Raw genomic sequence first — 24071 nt, 5'->3', positions numbered from 1 at the left:
CATGCCTTTATATTATATATGTCTCCTCTCATTTAGCAAAAGTTAGCTCACAACCTTTTCTTCCCCTACTTAAATATGCTCAAGCTCCTCCCACTTGATTTTTCAGCTTGAAATGATATCCTTTGAACTCTTAGTTATGAAATATGAACAATCAGCTAGCTTGTCCTACTTTCTACTTTCCTACCTCCTGAACCTATCAGTTTTCCCTTGATTGTATTATTTCCACATTGTCAAAAAACGTTTACATTTTATTCCATCAGCCTTATCCCTGCTTTGCCGAAGTCTTAGTCCACAGTTAATTGTATCTTTTGCTCATTGTCAGTACTTTTCTGAAATTTGCCCAATTGTTTCTTTTCTTTTTTTTTTTTTTAATGTTTTATTTATTTTTGAGAGAGAGAGCACAAGCAGGGCAGGGGCTAGAGATAGAAAGTGTGAGCAGGGGAGGGGCAGAGAGAGAGGAAGAGAGAGAATCCCAAGCAGGCTCCAAGATGTCAGCGCAGAGCCCGATGAGGGGCTCAATCTCATGAAGCATGACACTGTGACCTGAACTGAAATTGAGAGTCGGACGCTTAACCGAATGAGCCACCCAGGTGCCCCTGACCAACCGTTTCTTGACTGGCTGAACTCAAGCTGATTGATCTTTGAGGAAGATTTATGGGAAGATGTGCCCAGAGTTCTCACACTGTCAAAACTGTCTGACGAGTAGCGTGATTGGATGGAAACATCCTTGGCTCATACTGGTTCCTCGAATATTTATAGAAGGCATTGCACCGCTCTCTGGCATTCAGTGCTGCATGCTTTGAAGTGTGATGCCAACATGGTTTTTTCTTATTTCTCGTTTTTTTTTGCCTGCATGTCCAAGGTATTCTTTCTTTATCTTAAAGTCCTTTCAATGTATAGATTCATGTCTTCATTTATTTCAGAAAAGCTTTTATGAATTATGGTTCTGAGTTGTTTTGATTTCTTCTTTGGGGGCTGTTAACAATAGGCACATTGGCTCTCTTATCCCTCTCTACTGGTTTTTTTTTTTTTTCCTCTACTGGATTCTTTCACATCTTTATTTCTGCCTTTCTGTCTTTACCTTTCTCATTTCTATTCTTTATGTCCCTGTTGTGCTTTTAGGATAGGTTTCTCCTCATGCTCCCTGTAATTCAGTCTATGTTTCTGAAACGGATGCTCCCTTCCTTCGATGTCTTCTCAGAGTTGTGTCAGTTTCAGTTCCCATCCTCCTCCATCTGGTTGTCTGTTTCTGCTTTGTAGGATTTCCTCCTAGCTCTGATGGCTTTATTAAGTTTTAGCTTTCTAGCCACCTAGCTACCTCCTTACTTATCTACCTACCTGCCTATCAATTCCCTGTCGAATATAGTTGATAATTTTGATCTTTGTGGCAACATTATTTCTTGAAAAAAAAAATTTTTTTTTTAATTTTTTTTTTCAACGTTTTTTATTTATTTTTGGGACAGAGAGAGACAGAGCATGAACGGGGGAGGGGCAGAGAGAGAGGGAGACACAGAATCGGAAACAGTCTCCAGGCTCCGAGCCATCAGCCCAGAGCCTGACGCGGGGCTCGAACTCCCGGACCGCGAGATCGTGACCTGGCTGAAGTCGGACGCTTAACCGACTGCGCCACCCAGGCGCCCCGAAAAAAAATTTTTTTAATGTTTATTTATTTTTGAGAGAGAGAGAGAGAGAGAGAGAGAGACAGAGTGCGAGCAAGTGAGGGACAGAGAGAGAGGGAGACACAGAATCCAAAGCAGGCTCCAGGCTCTGAGCTGTCAGCACAGAGCCAGATGTGGGGCTCAAACCCATGAACAGTGAGATCATGACCTGAGTGTGGCAACATTATTTCTGATGCATTTTCATCATGTGCAGGACAATTATACTTCTGTTTTTCTTCCTTTTTCTTATTTTGCCTCTGGAGGTCCCTGAATTCCTCTGAGCTGAGGTTCCTAGGAGCATGACTGGTTGGTCAACTTCCAGGCTTTTCATGCTGTCTCTCTTGTGGCCCCCCTCTCGGGTCCTCTAAATCTAGCCTGGCTCAGAAGGGCTTCTGCCTGTGGCTCTGGCTTCCCAGATCTCAACACAGCCCTGACCTCCAGGGTGCTGTCCTCACTTCTGGGAGTCCTATTTTGCTGGGGTTTCCTGAGATGTCATCCTCGAATTTTCTCGACCTTTTCTAGGTTTCTTCTCTCCACTTCCCCAGAGATCTGCCCTGTCTAACCTGGATCCAGCTCTCAGGTGCCTCTCTGGGTGGCTGAGTAGACCCTTTTTACTATCTTATTTAGATGAACAGCACTGAGATACATTCCAACGCAAGGCCAACCACACTGACAATCAGACCTTCTCTTTTGGAAACAAAAGCCAACAGGAAAGCCAGAAAACCCCACAAAAACCCACGATTGCTCATTATTATTCAAAATATTTCTATTTAGATTCCTATCATTAATGGTATGGTGTAGTCCTTCTAGCCTTTCTGGGAGTTGAAATACTGTTGTGTATATTGTGTTTGACTTTGTTGAATTTTTAAAATTGTAAAATATATTATTTAATTAATTCTCCAAAAGTTTATTGAATTTATTGAATACTGTGTGTCAGGTGCTATTTTAGGGGCCTGGGATATACCAGTGAACAAAAACAGAAAAAAAAATCCCTGCCCCTGTGGAATTTATAGTCTGGTCAGAAGGACAACTGCCAGTAAACATAATAAATAGGTTATGTACCTGTCGGAAGGTGATGCTGTCTATGGAAGAAACATTAAAGCAAGGTAGTGAGAATGAAGGGTGTGGAAGAATGGTTGGACAGCAACTGTAATGGTCAAGGTGCGCCTCATTGACATGGTGACACGTATACATTTGCAGGGAAGCTTAGGAAGCATATATGAGTAATTTAATAACAAAGCAAACACCATGGAACTATCATCTAAGTTAATAGATAGAATATTAGCAGTAGCCTGCAAGTCCCCAAGAATCCCAACCCTTCAGGCATACCGTTGACCCCTGAGCAACAGGAGCGTGGATTGCATGGGTCCATTTATATGCAGATTTTTTGGATAAATATGGTACGGTACTATAAGCGTATTTTCTCTTACATTTTTCCTAATAACATTTTCTTTTCTGTAGCTTACTTTATCGTAAAAATGCACTATATAACACATACAACAGAGAAAATATGTGTTAATTGACTGTTTATGCTATTTGTAAGGCCTGTGGTCAAGAGTAGGCCATTAGTAGTCACATTTTGGGGGAATCAGAAATTACACATGGATTTTTGACTGCGTGGGAGTTGGCGCCCCAACCCTCCTGCATTATTCAAGGGTCGACTGTAATCATTAATTTCATTTTTGCTAAAATCTTTTCCTTACCTTTCATTTTTAGTTTTATAATCTAAGTATGCCCCAAACCCTTTAATTTTGCCTACTTTAAACTTTATATAAATGCAAACATATTGCAGGTTCTCATTTCCGTTGTGTTCCTTTCACTCAATACTGTGCTTGCGAGATTCACCCACAATACCGTAAATATAATTTATTCATTTTCATTGGTATTAGGTATTCCTTTGTGAATACATCACAATTTATTTATCTGTTCTGCTGATGAGTATGAGGTTGTTTTGTTTGGGACAATATGAATAATGCTGTTGAGACCGTCACCTTACGTGATTTCTGGTGCACACATGTGACAGTCCCCCTATCTGGAAAGGAGAAGGGAGGGACGACTGGGTGGTGAGCTTTACTCATGGTCTGAACCAATTTCCAGCCCCAGCAACAATGTAGAAAAGTCCCCACTGCTTCATGTCATTGCCAAATGCTCTGTATTGACAAATATCTTTTTTTTTAAATTTTTTACTGCTTATTTATTTTTGAAGGAGAGAGAGACAGAGCATGAGCGGGGGAGGGGCAGAGAGAGGGAGACACAGAATCTATAGCAGCTCCAGGCTCCTAGCTGTCAGCACACAGCCCAATGTGGGGCTTGAACTCATAAACCGTGAGATCATGACCTGAGCCCAAGTCGGACACTTAATTGACTGAGCCACCCAGGCACCACTGTATCGTCAAATTTCTTAATTTTTGACCTTGTAGGTACCAAATCGGTAAAAACACATTCTCGTTGGCCACTTTTAAGATTTTTTTTAATAACTAAAAACAATGTTTATTTATTTATTTTGAGAGAGAGAGAGAGAGAGTGCACATGTGCATGAGTGGGAAAGGGGCACACAGAGAAGGAGAGAGAGAATCCAAAATAGGCTCCATGCTGTCCATGGGGAGCCCGATGTGGGGCTTGATCTTATGACCCTGGGATCATGACCTCAGCTGAAATCAAGCGTCGGACACTTACTGAGCCACCCAGGTGCCCCACTTTTAAGATTTTATCTTTGTCTTTGGTGTTCTGCAGTCTCACTATAGTGTATCTAGATACGCGTTTCTTTTTCTTTATCCTGCCTGGTTGTTAGGTTATGACAAATATGTGCACTTGAAGATTAAACTTACCATATCCTCATTTACTTTAAAACTGTGTCAGGAATAAAATTCCTAGAAAACTAAGTTATCTGTTCAGAATCTCTGATGACATTTTAGAAGTCCACACAACTCCAAAAGCTATCTGGTTAAATTAAATCACTCCTACCATTGGACGCCACAGGATAAGCTCCCCTGAGTTCTGGGTGGAGTACTCATGACAGGCATTTTCAATTTTGCTTTCAGCAAAGGAACCCTTTCTTCAAGTAGCACCATGCCCGAAAGTGCACATTTGGGAACAGGAGCAGAGCTGTTGTGGCCCACAGAGGGGATGAGCCCCCGACCCGCAGCGGGAGCGTCCCTCACCACAAAGGCCACTGCCTGTTATAAAAGAGAACAGCGATGTGCTGGCGGGTAGGCTAGTCTTCTCTGAATTTAGTTACATGGAGGTGATCTCGCCTGGGGAAGGCCCAGAACCCAGATCAGGGTAGCTCAGAGACACTTCATGTGGCAGACCCTACTGGAAGCCAGAAAGGCCCTCAGGCAGCACCTCTGTCTGTACCGCCTGAAAATCAAGATGGCCAGGCCATGCGGCTTCCAAAAACTTAATATTTGTTATTTAAGCAATATTCATGAAATATAGGGAAAAATAGTCTATTTTTTGCATTAGGACATACATTTGGGCCTGAGTAATTATAAGTTAAATTTTATTTATTTATCTATAAATTTTGTGTATATATATGTATATATGTGTATACACATACATATAGGTACACATGCTGTTCACCCAGCACTACGCTTATTTACACAGAGCTAGCCAATGTTTCATTTGTCTTAGTTTGTGAGTTTCCCCACATAGTAAATGTCATCAGTCTATTTCTCCTCGTATCAGGCCCTTAAATCGTCATCCTACAGAAGTCCTAGATCTAATTACCCACACGTGGAGCTACACTCCCCTTCAAAAGCCACAGGCTCCCTGCCTTGCACCAAGGCCTCTAGCCTGCTATCCTCTCCCTGCCCCTGCCCACACCCCTGCTCCCACTCCAGAGAAAACGGTTTGGCTGGTAACGCTGTGGATGCAGGTGCAGAGGCCGGCAGTAAGAACACAGATGGCAGGGAGAACAGAGGTCAGGTGAGGGAGGTGGCCTGGCAGGGGAGAGTTGGTGCAGTGACAACGACTTTCTTGGGCAGAGAAACCAGAGGGTGCAATTAGGATTGAGCAAGAGAGGAATAGGTCAACCCTGATCTCCAACTGAACCAATAAATGCTGGCCTTGAGAATAAAGCCTGCACATTAAGCTCAGGACAGAGCCTGGAGATTTTTCCATATCTTAAAACAAAACAAAACAAAACAAAACAAAACAAAACAAAACAAAACAACAGGTGAATGGCATCTTATTGTGCAGATAAACCGGTTTATTTAATGAGTGGACTGATGAGTGGATTAAAGAGTGGTTTCTGCTCCTGAAACCCAGTACTGCTTTATTTTGTAGATGATTGGAGATACATACATGCAAAATGAACCATTTTTGTAAACACAGAAATCTGACCCCAGTAAGCCACTGTTTCCATTTCAAATGGAACTTCTGAGGTTAAACGGCCACTTACCTTGATTTTTTCCTCTAACTTTCCCAAGCGAATGTTGCCTTCTATGATTTTGTTGAGAACTCCATCCTTTTCACTTTCTAAACATTTAGCCTAAAGAGCGAAGTAAAAAGAAAAATAATGGGCTCTTAGTTGAACAGAAAAATTAAATTAATAATTTCTTCTGTGAAGAATCTTGCTACTTACAAGTAATCTCCGTTCTGCCACTTGTCCTGGCCCAGCACCTGTCTGGCCCCCAACCTCCACCCCGTTTGAAGGCTGTGGGCAGAACTTGGGCCAACAGCTGAGGAGGGGCAAGAACCCAGAACAGCAGGCTGGGCGCCCCTCCTGGACACCAATGGAAGATCGAGCCCCTCAAACCAGGGGAATGTGAGAGGTTGGAAGGGTTTTCAGCACACATCTCTATTCTTGCGGGATATATCATTCCTTCAATCAGACCTAAGGAATAAGTGCCGAGATGCAAATATACTTTTACCTTGACTATTTGAATAATTACAAAATTAAGGATAAACATGAATGCACAATGCCACTCACCAAACCAAATGTGACAGCTTTATATCTTAGAGGGATGTCATTTGCAGCAGAGTGCTTTAGATTAATATCCATATGGGGCATGAATTACTACACACTATAAATTATTTCATATGCTAAAATAAAAAAGCAAAGATGAGCACAATTTGATTTCATTTGATTTCCTTCAGAAATGAAAAATAAGACACAGAACATTAAATAACTTTGCCATAAGTTACGTGGAAAACTCATCCTAAATGTGGGATTGCAAATTAAGGTGCCCCTTTTGGGGCCTCTTGGTGGTTCAGACTCTCGATTTCGGCTCAGGTCGCGATCTCACAGTCATGGAGTTGAGCCCCAAGCTGGGCATGGAGCCTGCTTAAGATTCCCTCTCTCCCTCTGCCCCCACCCCCCCTGCCCCCCGCATGAGCGGACCTGCACGCACATACTCTGTGTCTCTCTCAAAAATAAAAAATAAAAATAAAAACTAAAAGAAGAAATTAAGGTGCCATTCTCAATAAATTAAGGCCTAGGAGACCAGGACAGGGTAAGGTTGGGATACTTGGCCACAGTCCCAGGACAGGGCAGAGGCAGCAAGCAGCACCCTGAACCCCGGCTGGTCTCGGGGCTCCCAGGCGCAAGGCGCTCGCAGGGCCAGGGGGACAACAGTGTCTGTAGGTACACAGATGTCTCTTGCGGTGGGCACAGCTGGGGAGGGCTGAAAGCAGCTCCCCCACGTCCGAGGGGTCTAAGGATTCTAAACCTGAGCCTGGCGTTCAGGCCATAATAACAAAGTTCAAGGCAGGGGGAGAGAACACGTTTCATTTACAGATTGTTGGCTTAACTTATAACTTCCAAGTATTTGGACAAATAGCGTATGGCTTCCGTTTCGATTCCCATCCTGGGCCCACAAATATGAAGGGAGGACCTAGAGGGACTGCGTGAGGATCGGGGAGGATCTAAACTTCATCACAGAAACCTGGGGTGATCGCTGGCCCACACGGGAGGTGCAGGGCCTGCCTCCTGGGGAAGGCTGCGTGCCCCGCGCTGCAAACAAGATGACTTCGCCTTTACAGTGGTACTGACACGTGGCAGCGGGGTCCCCGTTTTTCAGCAAGCTTCTGCTTTGCGCTCTGGCTATGCCAGTGGGGAAGCCCAGGAGGCAAGGCAAAGGGGGAAATGGGCGCTCAGCACCACTACAGAAAATGCCCGAGCCCAGCACTTGGGTTAGGATGATGACCTCTCAGGAGGAGGATGGGACAGGGGCATACAGGCTTAGGGGCCTACCATGCTGTGTCTGAGTCACATTGCTTCCAAAAGACCTGGGAAGGGCTTAGAAATCACCATTAATGTGTAATCAATCTTACCACTCCTAGCAGCAACTATTGTAATTAAGAAAGCAACTTTTTTGGTAACCTTAATATAAGTGCAGAATGAGATCTCAAGACTGGCTTAATTAGCATCTCTTTTATTACAAATAAGGATCACATTTCCCCCAAGAGCTGTGTGCTATTTATATTTCTATTTCCTCTTATATAAACAATGGCTAAAAGCCATTATCCTATGGAGAATTTTTTCTTTAAAATTTTTTTAATGTTTATTTATTTTTGAGACACACAGAGAGAGAGACAGACAGAGTGAGTGGGGGAGGGGCAGAGAGAGAAGACACAGAATCTGAAGCAGGCTCCAGGCTCTGAGCTGTCAACACAGAGCCTGACATGGGGCTTGAACTCACAAACTGGGAGATCATGACCTAAGCCGAAGTTGGAAGCTTAATTGATTGAGCCACCCAGGCACCCAGAACTTTTGTTGTTGTTGTTCTTGTTGTTGTTGTTGTTGTTGTGGAGAGACAGAGAGAGAGACACACACACACACAGACAGAAAGAGAGAGAGAGAGATCCTGAGCGAGGGGAAAGGGGCAGAGGGAGAGAGTGAGAATCTTAAGCAGGCTCCACGCTCTGTCCAGAGCCTGATGCGGGGCTCAATCCCAGGGACGCTCAACTGACTGAGCCACCCAGGTGCCCCCTCAAAGGAGGAACTTGATACCTTCCTAACAAATGGGAATAAGCCTGTGGCACATCCTGACAGACTCTCCACACCCCATTCACTTGGGAGAGGGGTTGAGTGATTCCAAGTTTGCCAATTTCCAAATGTCTCAGAAAATCTGCTAGTTTCCTCTGTCATGATATCCACTAAATTATTATTTCTAATCATATGCTACCAGAGATTTGCAACGCTGCTTAAACAAACATGTTTATTTAAAAAAAAATTTTTTTTTAACGTTTATTTATTTTTGAGACAGAGAGAGACAGAGCATGAACAGGGAAGGGGCAGAGAGAGAGGGAGACACAGAATCTGAAACAGGCTGCAGGCTCTGAGAGGTCAGCACAGAGCCCGACACGGGGCTCGAACTCACGGACCGTGAGATCATGACCTGAGCCGAAGTCGGCCGCTTAACCGACCAAGCCACCCAGGCGCCCCAAACATGTTTAAATGAATGTAAGCAACATGTGTTCAAAGTTGAAAAATCATAAAATGCAAACAGGCCTAGATTTTTTTCTTAATTGCCTGTAATTTCACCACTTGGAGACACCACTACGTAAGTCCCATTTTGTGGTAAATTCTATCGGGCTTTTTTCACTGCGTGGAGCTTGGCAAAGAGCGTGCCTCCTTTCACTGCACAGTCTGCCGCTGGCACCTTTTAACACTAATGTGGAAATGCCAAGAACCATGCCCTTGGCATCACGCGGGCTGGCGGGGCAGTGGTCCACCATCTAGGACCACTGATAACCCACGCGGTCCTTTCCTTGGGACTAGGGTCGCCAGGAGCAGCGAGGGATGGACTCTATTTACCCTGTCCATGGTGCTCATATTTCATCTTCAAACAGGGAACACATTAAGTCAGCTTTACAGGGAGAATATGAAGACGCGTCTGCATGCGTGATAAATGCCTGGCGACCCTGTTCTATTTGGCTGGATCAACTAATTCTATGAGTTTATCTTCTAGAGTATCATTTACCATTATTTAAAAGTGTGGGTTATCCGCCTTTCAAAAATGTGTTTCCCCCATGGTTGAAAGCAAAAATTTTGGAGAATCTGAAAATGTGCAGTTAAAATGTAAAAAGATGAAGGTTTTTACGGGTAATTTTATAAAGACAACACACTTAAAACTATGTTTGCGTATTAACTTGCAGCGGACTCGAAGTTAACTGGGGGAGCTTACCAAATACATAAGACTGTCGCGTTCCTGGGTCATATTCTCTGCCAGGCCAACAAGATTTGCCAGGTACTGGTGAGCAGACATTTCGTTCTCCATGGCTTTTTCCACCTGCTTTTTGAGGACGTCAATTTTCTTTTGAGACCTCCTAGAGAGTCCCCCCAAATGGTGGAATAAAAAACTCATTAGCCTGAATGGCTAGGGCATAGAGACTATCTGAATTGTAAAAACAGCAAGTATGTTAGCATTTAAATGTATTCTTCGGCAACCCAAACCTTCCTTTGAGTTTCAGGGTGAGAATAGGTAACCGAGTTTAATTTTGAATGAAGCATAATTACTGATTCCCGGCCAAGTCAGCAAGAATCAAAAAATGCTTCACACAATTAATAGGTTACTTATGTATTATTCTCTTAATTTTTTGGCCCATGTTCTAAAAGATGCTTTTGAAAAAGGAATCCAGTTACCCCAAAATGCATAGGAAATAACTTCCAGGACTTTCAGTCTTAGGGTCATCATTATGACTATCAACTATAATTGAACCATAGACTTGAGAAATGTTGGCTAATGCTGGTCAACAGCAAAGCCTTTACTGGGCTTTTGTTTTGATATCCAGTAATCTCAATGATCCTTTTCCATTTTCTAGCCAGTATTAGACAAAGAAAATAAAACGGAATATTTGTCTCTTTTTAATACAAAAAAAAAAAAATAAAAATAAAAAACCCGGCTGAAGAAAAGATAGATAAAAACCTATTTATTTTCTGTGCCCTTTCGAGTTCAGCTCCCAGTGCTTTGTTTTCAGCTGTCAGGCGGTTCTTCTCTAACAGCAGGCTCTTTTTCTGCATTTGCAGGACGGCCAGCTTTTCCATCAGTTCTTCTAGCTCAGCACCTCCTTTCTCCTCTTCCTTCTGCAACTGGCTGGCAGACAAAAACATCACAGGCTTGTATCTGCACTCTGAAGTTAACTTGAGGCGGCCACTGCCAGGCAAGTGATGGGCAGCCCAGCCCCCGGGGCCCATGGGGCTCCTTGGGAGGCACCCCCCCCAACCCCCCACCCCCCCCCCCCTCCACCCTGGAAATACTGTTTGTCCCCTCCCGGAGGGCCTGGGATAGAGCTTCTAGAGGCTGGGCATGGCTGGGCACACACTTCTTTGATGGTAATGATCTAACCCCTGCCCGTAACTGTTGCATATGCCTCTACATGGATATACTTTTCTTTTAAAGTTTATTTATTTTGAGACAGAGGGTGGGGGGCAGAGAGCAGAGGGTGGGGGGCAGAGAGCAGAGAGTGAGAATCCTAAACAGGCTCTGCACTGACAGCCCCATGTGGGACTCGAACTCACGAACTGTGTGAGCATGACCTGAGGCAAAATCTAGAGTCGGATGTTTAACCAACTGAGCCACTCAGGTGCCCCTGTATATATATATACTTATTTATACCCTATATTCCTTCCAGAAGAAAAATTAAGATAGTTTAATTTTTTACATAGTTATAATTGCCTTCCCAAATCCTAATGCTAAAACAAATTTTATGTCATACTAAATTCAATGGGTTAATGATAAGAGAAATAAAAGACTAAAGGGGGCATACAATTTCAATATAAAATTCTGGCAAAATGACGCTTGAGAAAAGAGTTATTTCTTCAATGGTTCTCTTGGTCAGTTTTCATGCCATGACCAGCCCTGAGCAGGTAGAGCCACACACAGAGGCTGCCCAATTCTGGGATGGGGTAGGTCTCTCTGGGTACCATGTGGGCCTTACTCCCAGCCTTGCAGGCTGGCAAATTTAAATTTAAAACAAAACAAACAAATAAAAAAGGTAGAAATAATTTGTAAAAAAACAAAAACCAAAAACAGTTAATAGTGGGAGAAATACTTTATTTTTTTTATTGAAGATTTTTATTTTTAAGTAATCTCTACACCCAACATGGGGCTTGAACTTACAACCCTGAGATCAAGAGTCACAAGCTCCACTGACTGAGCCAGCCAAGTGCCCTGAAATAGTTGATTTAAAAAAAAAAAAATTAAAAATATTTTTTTTAATGTTTATTATTTATTTTTGAGAGACAGACAGCAAGCAGAGGAGGGGCAGAGAGAGAGGGAGACATAGAATCTGAGGCAGGCTCCAGGCTCTGAGCTGACAGCACAGAGCCTGATGTGGGGCTTGAACCCACGAACCGTGAGATCATGACCTGAGCCGAGGTCGGACGCTTAACCGACTGAGCCACCCAGGTGCCCCTAAAAAAAATGTTTTTTAATAAAACAAATGTTTCCTTTTCCACCCCCTGGGCATCCCAGAGGAAACTTGTACTGATCATTTCTGATTTTACTTCTTCTCGTGAAATGCTATGATTTAAAGTTTTTTAAATTGTAAAATATACATATAGAAAAACATATAAAAGATAAATGCAGGGGCGCCTGGGTGGCTTGGTCGGTTAAGCTTCCGACTTCGGCTCAGGTCATGATCTCACGGTCCGTGAGTTCGAGCCCCGCGTTGGGCTCTGTGCTGACAGCTCAGAGCCTGGAGCCTGTTTCAGATTCTGTGTCTCCTTCTCTCTCTGCCCCTCCCCTGCTCGTGCTCTGTCTCTCTCTGTCTCAAAAATAAACGTTAAAAAAAAAAAAAATTTAAAAAAGTTAAAAAAAAAGATAAATGCATATTTTAACAAATAATTATAATGAACCATCATATAATTACCATATAGGTGAAGAAACAGGACATTAAAAAGAAATCCCATTTATAATTGCACCACAAGAATAAAATACCTAAGAATAAATTTAATCAAGGAATGCAACTCTATACTCTGAAAACTATAAGACACTGATGAAAGAAACTGAAGACGACACAAAAAAATGGGAAAACATTCCATGATCATGGATTGGAAGAATACTCCTAAGATGTCCATACTGCCCAAAGCAATCCACAGACTTAATGCAATCCCTAGCAAAATACCACTAGCATTTTTCACAGAACTAGAACAAATAATCCTAAAATCTGTATGGAAACACAAAAGACCCTGAATAGGCAAAGCGATCTTGAGAAAGGACAAAGCTGGAGGTATCATAATCCCAGATTTCAAGATATACTACAAACTGTACATGCTTATATGGTCAATTAACCTATGACAAAGGAGGCGAGAATACACAAAGGGGAAAAGACAGTCTCTTCAATAAATGGTGCTGGGAGAACTGGACAGCAACATGCAAGAGAATGAAACCGGATCACTTTATTACACCATCCACAAAAATAAACTCAAAATGAACTAAAGACCTAAATGTGAGACCTGAAATCACAGAACTCCTAAAAGAGAGCATAGAGAGTAATCTCTTCGATACTGGCCTTGGCAACACATTTACGGATCTGTTTCAGGAGAGGGAAACAAAAGCAGAAATAAACTATTGGGACTACACCAAAATGAAAAGCTTCTGCACAGCAAAGGAAACTGAATGGGAGAAGACACCTGCAAATAATATATCTGATAAGGGATTAACATCCAAGATATATAAAGAACTTCTACAACTCCACACCAAAAAACCATCTGATTAGAAAATGCGTAGAGGGCCTGAATAGACATTTTTTCCAAAGACCTACAGATGGCCAACAGGCACAAGAAAAGATGCTTAACGTGACTAATCATTAGGGAAATGCAAATCAAAACCATGATGAGATATCACCTCACGCCAGTCAGAATAGCTAGTACTGAAAAGACAAGAAATTAACAAGTGTTGGGGGAGAAAAGGGAACCCTTGTGTACTGTTGGTGGGAAGGTAAACTGGTACAACCCCCGTGGAAAACAGCATGGAGAGTCCTCAAAAAATTAAAAATAGAAATACCATAATGATCCAGTAATTTCACCTCTGGGTATTTACTCAAAGAAAACAAAACACCAATTGAAAAAGATATACATACCTCTGAGGTGCCTGGGTGGCTCAGTTAGTTAAGCATCCTACCTTTGATTTCAGCTCAGGTCATGATCTCACGGTTCGTGAGTTCAAGCCCTGTGTTGGGCTCTGGGGCTGACAGTGTAGAGTCTGCTTGAGATTCTCTCCCTCTCTGCCTCATGCGTGCTCTCTCTCAAAATAAATAAACAAACTTAAAAAAAAAAAGATATACATACTGCTATGTTTACTGCAGCATATACAATAGTCAAGATATGGAAGCAATTGAAGTGTCCATCAGTAGGTGAATGGATATAGAAGATGTGGTATAGATAGATATACAATGGAATATTCCTCAGCCATAAAAACGAATGAGATCTTGCCATTTTATGACATGGATGGACCTAGAGCATATTAAGTTAAATGAAATAAGTCCGACAGAGAAAGACAAATACCATATGATTTCACTTATATGTGTGATCTAAGGGACAAAACGAACAAACAGAACAAAATGGTGGTTGCCAGAAGGGAGACGGTAGGGGGATGGGCAAAATAGGTTTAACTATTTTACACTATTTAAAGTGTTAAGAGGTTAACACTTCCAGGTATAAAATAAATGAAATAAAATAAAAATCATGGACATGAAAAGTACAGCGTAGGGAATATAGTCGATAATACTGTATTAATGTATGGTGACAGGTGGTAACTGTTATGGTGGTGAACACTGCCTAATGTATAGAGTTGTACAATCACTATGCTGTACACCTGAAACTGATATTAACATTGTACGTCAACTATAATTCAATAGTAAGATAAAAAACACAGAACGTTTCAAGTACCCCAGATATTCCCACGTGTCCTGCCCCAATCATAGAGCTGCCTTGAGTACCTTTATAGTGTTACCACCTATCCACGCATTGCTACGACTCAGTCTGGTGTGCCAGTGTTGGAACCACACATGAAGAGAATCAAGATGCACAACAGGTGCACAAAGGGCTGTATGTATTTTAGTGTCTTATGTCTCCAAGACTCACCCATCTGTTTTATGTGGCTGTAGAATACTTAACTGTATCATTATACCAAATTCTATGTACCCATTTTCTTGCCGATAGTCATTCGGCCTGTATTCTGTATACAGACTTGTGGGATTCTCTGCAGGAATGCTACTCCAAGTGTGACCCTCGGATGGGTGTCGGTCTCCAGCTATTTGTTACTTGTCCACAAGATCAATACAGAAACTAAGAGAACGGCTTCGAAACTTTTACAGCAATCTAACGCTGCTATGACATCTGTGTAGTGTGATGTGAGTGAACCTGATTTGTTGAACAGCAGTTTGGGTGTCGTCAAATGTGCGGAGAGAGTGGCATGTGGCAGTAGCTGCGTGCTTGTTATGTGCAGCAGGAATACACGACAATGTAGATGACATTGTAGACATGTAGACATTTTAAGGTTAGCTTGTCAACTGTAACTCAAAAACATACAAGATCCAGAACTCATTTCTTTCACTGAAAACTAATAACTATTATTTTATTGGACACATTCAACTGGGTTAATGATACATGGTTAAAGAAGAATGTTGAAAATGCAAAGACTTCTGCTTCCAGCCAAGACAGAGTTGTAGAGATAGATTTACCCCTTCAGCTGGAAAACGAGGCAAAACGTAAGAAACAAGTTTTCTGCCTTTAGACGATACACAATGCAGGGCTGTGATCCCTGAGGAAGGAAATAACAAAGTGAGTACTACAATTGCTTACTGGCAGGCTGCAGGACAGGACAGGAAAACTCCAAATAGAACCTAGTGGACCTGCCGGGTTGAGGAGTCAGAGATCAAAGAGGCCAAAGTAGCTAAAGACTGTGGGGCAGGCAGAGAAAAGGCTCCAGAGATCTTTAGGGGGGTGGGTAGTCACTACAAATCTCTGGCTGAGGACTACTGATCTGCACATGTGTGAGAGGAAACTACCTGAGGCTGAGAAAGAACCATTAGAAATGAGGAGGCAGAACCATTCTTGACATTCACCAAAACTAGGAGTAGTACACACACCCAGTAACCAGAGTGGAAAGACCTTATAATAGAAGGGGCACTGGAGATAACCCTCAGAAGGGTATCACTGCCTTTGTAATGAAGCTAAGGTAGCCCTAGACTAAAAGGTGCCTTGGGCCTACCCCAAGAAAAGCAAACTTTGAAAGAACCCAACTACGGTCAAGTAATGTAAGTGTGCACCAGAACAAAATCTAATGCTATTTAAAAGCAATGCACTACATCTAGCATCCAACAACACAAAATCTACAATATCCAGCATCCAATCAAGCATGGGAATAATAAGTAATAAAATATGGTCTGTGATCAGAGGGAAAAAAAAAATCAATAGAACAATTCCAGAAGTGAGAGAGATGATGGCATTGACCAACAGAGATTCTTAAACAGCTATTATAAATATGCTCTGTATGTTCAAGACAGTAGAGAAATGGATGAGGAGAGATGAGAAGAGAAATGGAAAATATAAATGACTCAAATGGACCTTCTAGAGATGGAAAAATGCAATATATGAGGGAAACCATACACTGTATGGTTATAAAAATACAGATTAGACACTGCAGAAAAAAAGATTAGAGAACTGGAAGACAGCAATAGAAACTATCCAACTGAAGCAGAGAGAAAGAAGACTGAGGGAATAAATGAACAGAGCCATCAGAGACCCATGGGACAATATCAAGTGGTCCCAGGAGAGGTGAGAGAAAGAAGAATAGAAAAGAATATTGAAGAAACAACAGCTAAATTATTTCCAAGCTCAGTCAACCTCAAGCAGAATAAACATAAAGAAACTACACTAAGGGACATCCTAATTAAATTGCTAAAAACCAGTAACAAAGAAAAATTATTAAAAGAAGCCTGAGAAAAAAGACATATCATGTTCAGAGGAACAAAGATGATAACAACAGCAGATTTTCATCGGGCACAATGCAAGCCGGAAGGCTATGGAGAGCATCTTCACACTGAATGGGGAACAAAATTCTCCAAATCAAAAACCTATCAACTTGTAAGTTTTTTACCCACTGAAATTATCAGTATAGTTTTATCATTTTCCCAACAGAAGTACTCTACTTTTTAGATATTTGTTCCTCCAATGAAATACAATTCATTGTTATAAACTGATGTTGTTTCTATCAACTTTGCTAAAATCTCTTATTACTTCTAATGATTTCTCTTTTGGTTTATATTTGAGTAGTATGGGTTTTTCTGCCCTTTCATTTTTGACCTTTCTGCACCTTTCTGACTGAGATGTATAGCTTAATGGCAACACAGGGTTGCCACTGAGAATTTAGCTACACCACTCCATAGTATTTCTGCCTCGCAACCCATTGTGTACGGCCTGTGTGAGGCCTTGAGTGGACGCTAGCCTCCCCCATGCACAGGACTTTGGTCACATCCTGCAGAGTCATGGGTAAATGTAAATTCCTGGTGGTATTCCTCCACGTGATAAGCATTCTCTCCACCTCCTAGGGCCTTCCCCTCACTGCCTCATAGGTAAGACGGCCCGAAGCTTACCAAAACCCTGCTCTTTTTAGTTTGAATTGACCAATCTGGTCTCCATCCAAGAACCCTAGCATGTCACTCACAGACGCTCATGTACCCAGGCACCTTGCCTTGACCTCCCGTGTGGCCCCTCTAGGTACCTGTGAGTTATAAACTTCTCTATTTCACTTTTCTTTGTGGTCTCACTATGGCTCACCATCCAACCTCCCAGGGCTCTACTTAACAAATGTTAATTTAATATTTAGTCTATTTAGTGTGTACCTACTCACTCCTGATACATTTGCCTTTAAATCTAACTTTGTATTTTGTGTTTTCTATTTTATCACTTGTCCTATTTTTTCTTGCCTTCATTTAGACTGATTAAAAAAAAAATCATTCTTTCCCCATACTAGTTTAGAAGTTATACACATTCTGTTTGCACAAATTTCATCATGCATATTTTCACACTATAGAATGAATCAACACCTTTCCCCTCTCCAGAATGACATAAACACTTTAGAAGACAAACTCCATTGACTCCCTTCCTGATTATATGCTGTTATTGTTGTGCATATGAATTCTATGTATTTAAAATTAAAAAAAAATTTTTTTTTAGGTTTATTTTTGGGAGAGAGAGAGAGAGACAGAACACAAATGGGGGAGAGACAGAGAAAGAGGGAGACACAGAATTCAAAGCAGGCTCCAGGTTCTGAGCCGTCAGCACAGAGCCTGACGCGGGGCTCGAACCCATGAACTGTGAGATATGACCTGAACCAAAGTCAGACACTTAGCCGAATGAGCCACCCAGGCGCCCCAGAATTCTATGTATTTTTAAATCCCAAAAGATATTGTTCTATGGAATTGATGTTCACTTACATTTACTAACATATTCACTATGTCTTTTTTTACTCTTATTTCTACCTTGTTTCTGATACATCCACGTCCGAATTATTTTCCTCCTCCCGATGCATACTCTCTTTTAGAATTGCCTTTAATGTAGGGCTCCTGGTGGCAACACTCAGTTTGGATTTGAAAATATCCTTATTTTGGCTTCATTCCTGAAAGGCATTTTTCCAGTGATAAAATTCTAGCTCCTTAGGGGTTCTGTTTGTTTCCCAATTGACATGTCCCCTGTTACCTGTTAAACACCCTGCTGTGGCTGAACTGCTCTGAAAGAAACCTGTCCTCTGCTCTTTCGCTAAGACAGCTCTTCATTTACCCGACTGTGCTTGCGCTCCTTGGGCAAGTATAATCCATGTGTTGTCATATTGTCTTCAGTTGCGGAAGACGCCCAGCTGTCATAAGTCTAACTCTCTGGATCAAATATATCCCTATGTCGCTTCCTGTCTGTGATCGACTGATACCACAATCTTGGAGCACTCCATGCCATCCTATGGTTACCTGCTTCTGATCTATTTTTCAGTTCACTAATTCACCATCCTGATAGGTCTCGTCTAGAGTTAAGCCCATCCAGTGAATTCTCAATTTAGGTTATTATATTTTCCAGTTCTAAAAATTCTGTTTCTTTTTCAAACCCAGTATTGTGATGCTTTTTAGTTCTCAGAAGATATTTTGGAGGCTTTTATTTCTTTAAGCCTAACAGCCACCAGTTGCTTTATAGTCTTTGTCTGATAATTCTATATCTGGACTCTTTATTATTATGTGCTACTTCTATTGGTTCCCAGTCACTGTCTGTCTGTCTGTCTTTGTGTCCTGGACACTATCCTTGGAAAATTTTTAGGAGTAAGGAAACTTCCTCCAGAGAGGACTGAGGGCTGGTTTGTTTCCGGTTCACCTTACCCTGAGGATGAAACCCTTTGGAGTCCCAGCTTGCTATTCATTTGTGGGTGCTGGGACTGTCTTATCCTTCTGGATCCACTGATATTTCATTCAGGTATATCTGGGTGTGGGTCTTTTTCATTCACCGTACCGGGTACTCTGCGGGTCCTAGCGTTAGTCTTCAGAGACTTCAACTATGCCCTTCAACTATTAATGTCGGTCTGCCCGTTTCCTTCAATCTTTCTTTCTGAGGTTCCTGACGATCTAAGGTTGGACTTCCTGGATGGGTCCTCCATCTATTACCTTCCTCTCCATTCCCAATTGTCTGTCTCCTTATGCTCTGGCAGAATTGACCAATTTGTCTTTTGGCCTTTCTAATTTTCTTTAGATTCTGGTAATCATTTATTAAAAAAAATTTTTTTAACGTTTATTTATTATTGAAAGACAGAGAGAGTCAGAGCATGAGCAGAGGAGGGGCAGAGAGAGGGAGACACAGAATCTGAAGTAGGCCCCAGGCTCTGAGCTGTCAGCACAGAGTCCGACGCGGGACTCGAAATCACAAACTGTGAGATCATGACCTGAGCTGAAGTTGGACGCTTAACCAACTGAGCCACCCAGACGTCCCTCTGGTAATCATTTCTAATCTTGCTCTTAATAATTGCACTTCTTTTATGGCATTGTATTGTTTTAGATCTCCTGCATTCTCTATATTATGTTTCCTTTTATTTGTTTTTTTAAGTAGTCCTCACGGTTAGCACAGAGCCAAATGTGGGACTTAAACTCACAACGCTGAGATTAAGACCTGAGCTGAGATCACGAGTCAGATGCTCACCTGCCTGAGCCACCCAGGCACCCCATCTGACTTTCCTTTGAAGTGAGTTTCTCTGCTTACGTAGGTCTCCCTCTTTCACTGTATTTTTACCTCCTTTATATCCAATGATGCTTGTCATTTGTTCACATCTAGGAGTCTGCTCTTTTAGGATGAAGAACTGGGTATTTGGTAGGTATTATATAAGGAGATGGCTTTTCCGCCCTGGCATCTCCCTGAGCAGGCGTATCACTGACTGCTGAGCAGGACTCTGCCTACACAGATGAATTCTGTGACTAGTCAGCTACCCTTTAGGCTAGAAGCCCCCTGCCCCAAAAGCCAGAATAAGGAAGGCTTTCCTTGTGTAGACACCACTAGTCACCCCAAACCTTTAGCTCTCTCTAAACAAGTTTGCTAACTTTCTTTAGAGGTGGGGTGACACCCTGGTTCACATCGTGGGTAGACTCAACAGTTGTAAGTGATGATAAAAGCCAAGAACAATGTAAGCCTCCAGGCGTGGCCACCGCACAGCTCTAAGTCAGCTGGACAGCTCCCCATGAGAATAACCTCCTGCCCTCTCTTGGGCCACAGTTCCTCCCAGGCAAGCTGCCAACAGATAGAACAAACAAGACAAAATGGAGAAGCCACTCCGTATTTATGATCCGCACTTCCCTGAACCAGGAGAGGACAAATGACACATAGGCACCGTCCCTGGACACTCACCGAGCATTCAGTTTAACCCTTTTATTCTATAAACACCTTTCTCTCAGGACCTCATCTTTGCCTGAGACACAGCCCTTTCCCAAATTCCTCCTGAGACTCCCCTCATTGTAGGAGCTGGGTCAACAGCTGCTTTGCTGATGACTAGTAACTAACTGCTCTGGTACATGTGGCGGATCTCTTACTACCGGACCAGTGTGGGAAGGGAGCCCCCTACCTGAGGCAACCAGAGGGTGGGTGCACTTTGTCTCCCTTCAGCCCAACTCCAAGGTGTCCTTGGCTTACCTCATGTCTGTAGTATTCACCTTACTTTGTCTGTTTTTCTACCCAATCTTGGTACAGCCTCTATGGACTTCCCCGAATTCACACATTCCATCCCTGATGAAGCCATGCCCTTCTTCCCATGTTACAAATGCTCTCTCCAATCAAACACTGTGCCCTCCAATAGGGAACCATCGGAGTCAACACTCTCCGTGTTCATCCTCACTGCTCCACCCTCTACCCCACCAGTCAACTCTTGAGCACAAAGCCTCCTGGAAAAAGGCTGGCACAAAGGCCTTCTGTCACCTTCTAGTAGGGACTAGTTTACTCTCTACCACAATGCTCCTCTCCTAATTTCCACTTACAAGAGATGTGGTGACATGTTTGCCTTTTCAACATGTTTGCCTTGTCTTCCATCGCCTTTGCCATTAGTGGCTTCCTTCTGAAGGTTTCCATATCTTCTACACTCACATCTAGAATATGTGCCTATGACACATCCACAAAAAAACATCAGCCACAGGAGTGGGTGTTTGAGGGAAATAAAATCACAAAGAGGAACATAATCTCAAAAAACTTTCCTTCCTCTACTGGAATAGAAAAGTAAAGTACAGGTATGGCCCAGACAACATGTAATAGTACAGAGAAAAGCACTGGGTGCATTTACTGACGCACCAAACTAAGCACTTTACATGCCCTAACTCATTTATTCCCCCACGTCAACCGTCTTAGCTGAATGCCTAATCATTTAAAAAATTATTTCCTCCATTATGAAAATAATGTATATTCATAATAGAACACAGGTAAAATATTTTAAAACAAAACACAAAGAAAATTTAAATTACCCGTTTTGATGGTTAATTTTATGTGTCAACTCGGCTAGGCTATGGTGCCCGTTTGTTCGGTCACACGTTAGATGGATGCCGCTGTGGAGGAATTCTGCAGATGTGATAAACATCTATCGGCAACTGACTTGACGTAAAACAGATTACCCTTGATAAGTGGGTGGGTCCCATCCAATCAGTTGAAGGCTTTATGAGCCCAAACTGAGAGTTCCTACAGAAGGAATTCTGCCTCAAGAGTGTACCACAGAAATCCTGCCTGAGTTTCCAGCCAGCTGGCTGCCCTGTGGATTCTGGATTTGCCAGCCTCTATAATCGTGTGAGCCAGTTCCTTAAAATAAACCTCTCTCTAGAAATATCTATATACACATCCAACATATATCCATCGTTTTTCTGGAAAACCTCAGCTACTAATACACCCATTTCACCTGCCAAAGAGAATTTCTGTTAATGTTTTTCCATTCTTCCAGTCTTTTTTCCTATGTACTTATGGCATATGTGAGTGTGACCATATACAAATATGTGTGTGTATGTATTTATACACATAAGAAATACATATAAAGACCCACATATTAGAACAGTCAACTCATTCCAGTTTGCCTCAGACTTTTCCAGTTTTAGCACTGTTAATTCTCACATTCTGGGAAAACCTCTCAGTCCCAGGTAAACCGGGATGGTTGGTCACCTTAATACACATACATATATGTGCTTTCTTTCTTTTTAAATAAAATTTTCCTTTTACATAAAATTGTGATCATTCTATACATACTGTTTTATAATCTAATCTCTTCATCTAAAAATATATTTTTTCCCTTGAAGTGCTTGGGTGGCTCAGTCGGTTGAGCGTCTCTTGGTTTTGGCTCAGGTCATGACCTCGTGATTCATGAGTTTGAGCCCCACGTCGGGCTCTGCACTGGCAGTGCAGAGCCTGCTTGGGATTCTCTCTCTCCCTCTCTGCCCCTCCCTTGCTCGTGCTCTTTCTCTCCCTCTCAAAACAAACAAACAAACAAACAAACAAATAGCATTTTATGCTTGTATCCTTTAATTGAACCAGTTCCCTATTACTGGATATCCAGGTTTTCTGTTCTACTACTTTAAATTATCTTTGGGTCCAGAACCAATAAAGGCTGGAACAGTAGGGGGAAAAGAAATCACGGACGTGCGCACACACGCGCACACACACACACACACACACACACACACACACATTCTGCAGATGGCAGCCCTCAAGGACAGGCACAGCATACTTTAATAATAAAAGATTTACCATTCTCAGTCCCGGACACCTGTGTTGGTGCAGCTAATAGACTCAGAAGAAGACAGCGTGACCCCTCTCCACTCCGCCTAAAACCACACGCATGGTGACACGCTCACACTTGTGAAAATGAAAAGACCCTGTGTCCTTACCTTTTTAATTCGTTTACAATCGAAGCATGGACGTTCATTGCAATTTTGCCATCCAAGCGTGTTTTTAGTTCCTGGCATTCAGTACGTAAAATTTCCATTTGCTCCTTGTTTTGAGTTAGCTCCTTTTCTTGGCTCTGGGTTTTAGTCTCCAGAAGCATGAGTTGTTTTGTCAGCTTAGAAACTGAAAAATGAGATGGATAAAGACTTGGTACAGAAGACTTAGGAAAACAGGATTCTTGATTACTAGGTAATACCAAGGAGAGCCAGCTCATAAAAAATGATCTTGAAAAAATCTTTTGGGGATTTAGAAATTAATACCAAAGGCCTTGTACTTAGAAATTACTGTCCCTATATTAAATGTTCCCTAAACATACATTTTCCTACTGGGGCTCAATTTATTTATTATTATTTTTTAGCAGGTTCAATTTGTTGATATCATAGTTGATAATATACGATGTTAAACAAAACATGATTTTAGCCTTAAAGGAACTGACTTTCCAAAGACAGAAGCCTTAAGTCACACACAGATACGCAAGCACAGACACACAACATCGATACTGTCCCTGAAAGTGCAAGATTTTCAAGTATTTAGAGACATCAAATATGGCCCAAGTACAGACTGAATATATTGCTTTTCTTCCCTTTCCTCATTAAGTTATGTTTTCTGTCCTGTATCTAAAGGAAATCGTAAATATTTTCAGCCTGAGCAACACCGCAGTACATAATGATAAGATACTTCCCAGACAGCTGTTGGAACCGGCACTTAGAAGTCTTAGAGCATAAAACTTTAAATCCTTGTACTCTGTGAAAAGTTAGCTGGTCAAAATGAATAGCTCCCTCTGGGAAATGGAAGATAAGATAGGCAGCTGACTAAACCAGACAGGCCTAAAGGTTGGCCCTATTCTCCGTGACCAGAATAATCACCACACCTGCTCAGATCCACTACCTTTAAAGAAATTAAGCTCAGGGCATACAAAATTAATTTTCCCTGCCATCTCTGGTCTTGAAAACAAAGACAGGAGGCTCAACGACTTTCTCTTTCTTCCGCCCCAAATCATGCCAGAGGAAAGGCACATATGTCCGTGC

General features: G+C 42.1%; 1 protein-coding gene across 1 annotated transcript in view; it reads right to left on the bottom strand.

The window, feature by feature from the left end:
• Window positions 1–24071, bottom strand: part of CEP89 (centrosomal protein 89) — a 72616-nt gene that overhangs the window by 7563 nt on the left and 40982 nt on the right. The window contains exons 14-17 of the mRNA XM_047078307.1: window positions 22986–23166; window positions 10532–10699; window positions 9791–9932; window positions 6061–6150 (exon numbers count right to left, since the gene is read on the bottom strand). Of these exons, the coding sequence (XP_046934263.1) occupies window positions 6061–6150; window positions 9791–9932; window positions 10532–10699; window positions 22986–23166 (581 nt within the window). The remainder of the gene's footprint in view (window positions 1–6060; window positions 6151–9790; window positions 9933–10531; window positions 10700–22985; window positions 23167–24071) is intronic.

This window comes from Lynx rufus, unplaced genomic scaffold (assembly GCF_022079265.1).
Source record: "Lynx rufus isolate CCGP_SWC_20201006 ecotype Redwood Valley unplaced genomic scaffold, mLynRuf1.p SCAF_16, whole genome shotgun sequence".
NCBI classification, from domain to species: domain Eukaryota; kingdom Metazoa; phylum Chordata; class Mammalia; order Carnivora; family Felidae; genus Lynx; species Lynx rufus.
Note: the sequence above shows the minus strand (reverse complement) of the source record. Positions and strands in the feature narration are given on the sequence as shown.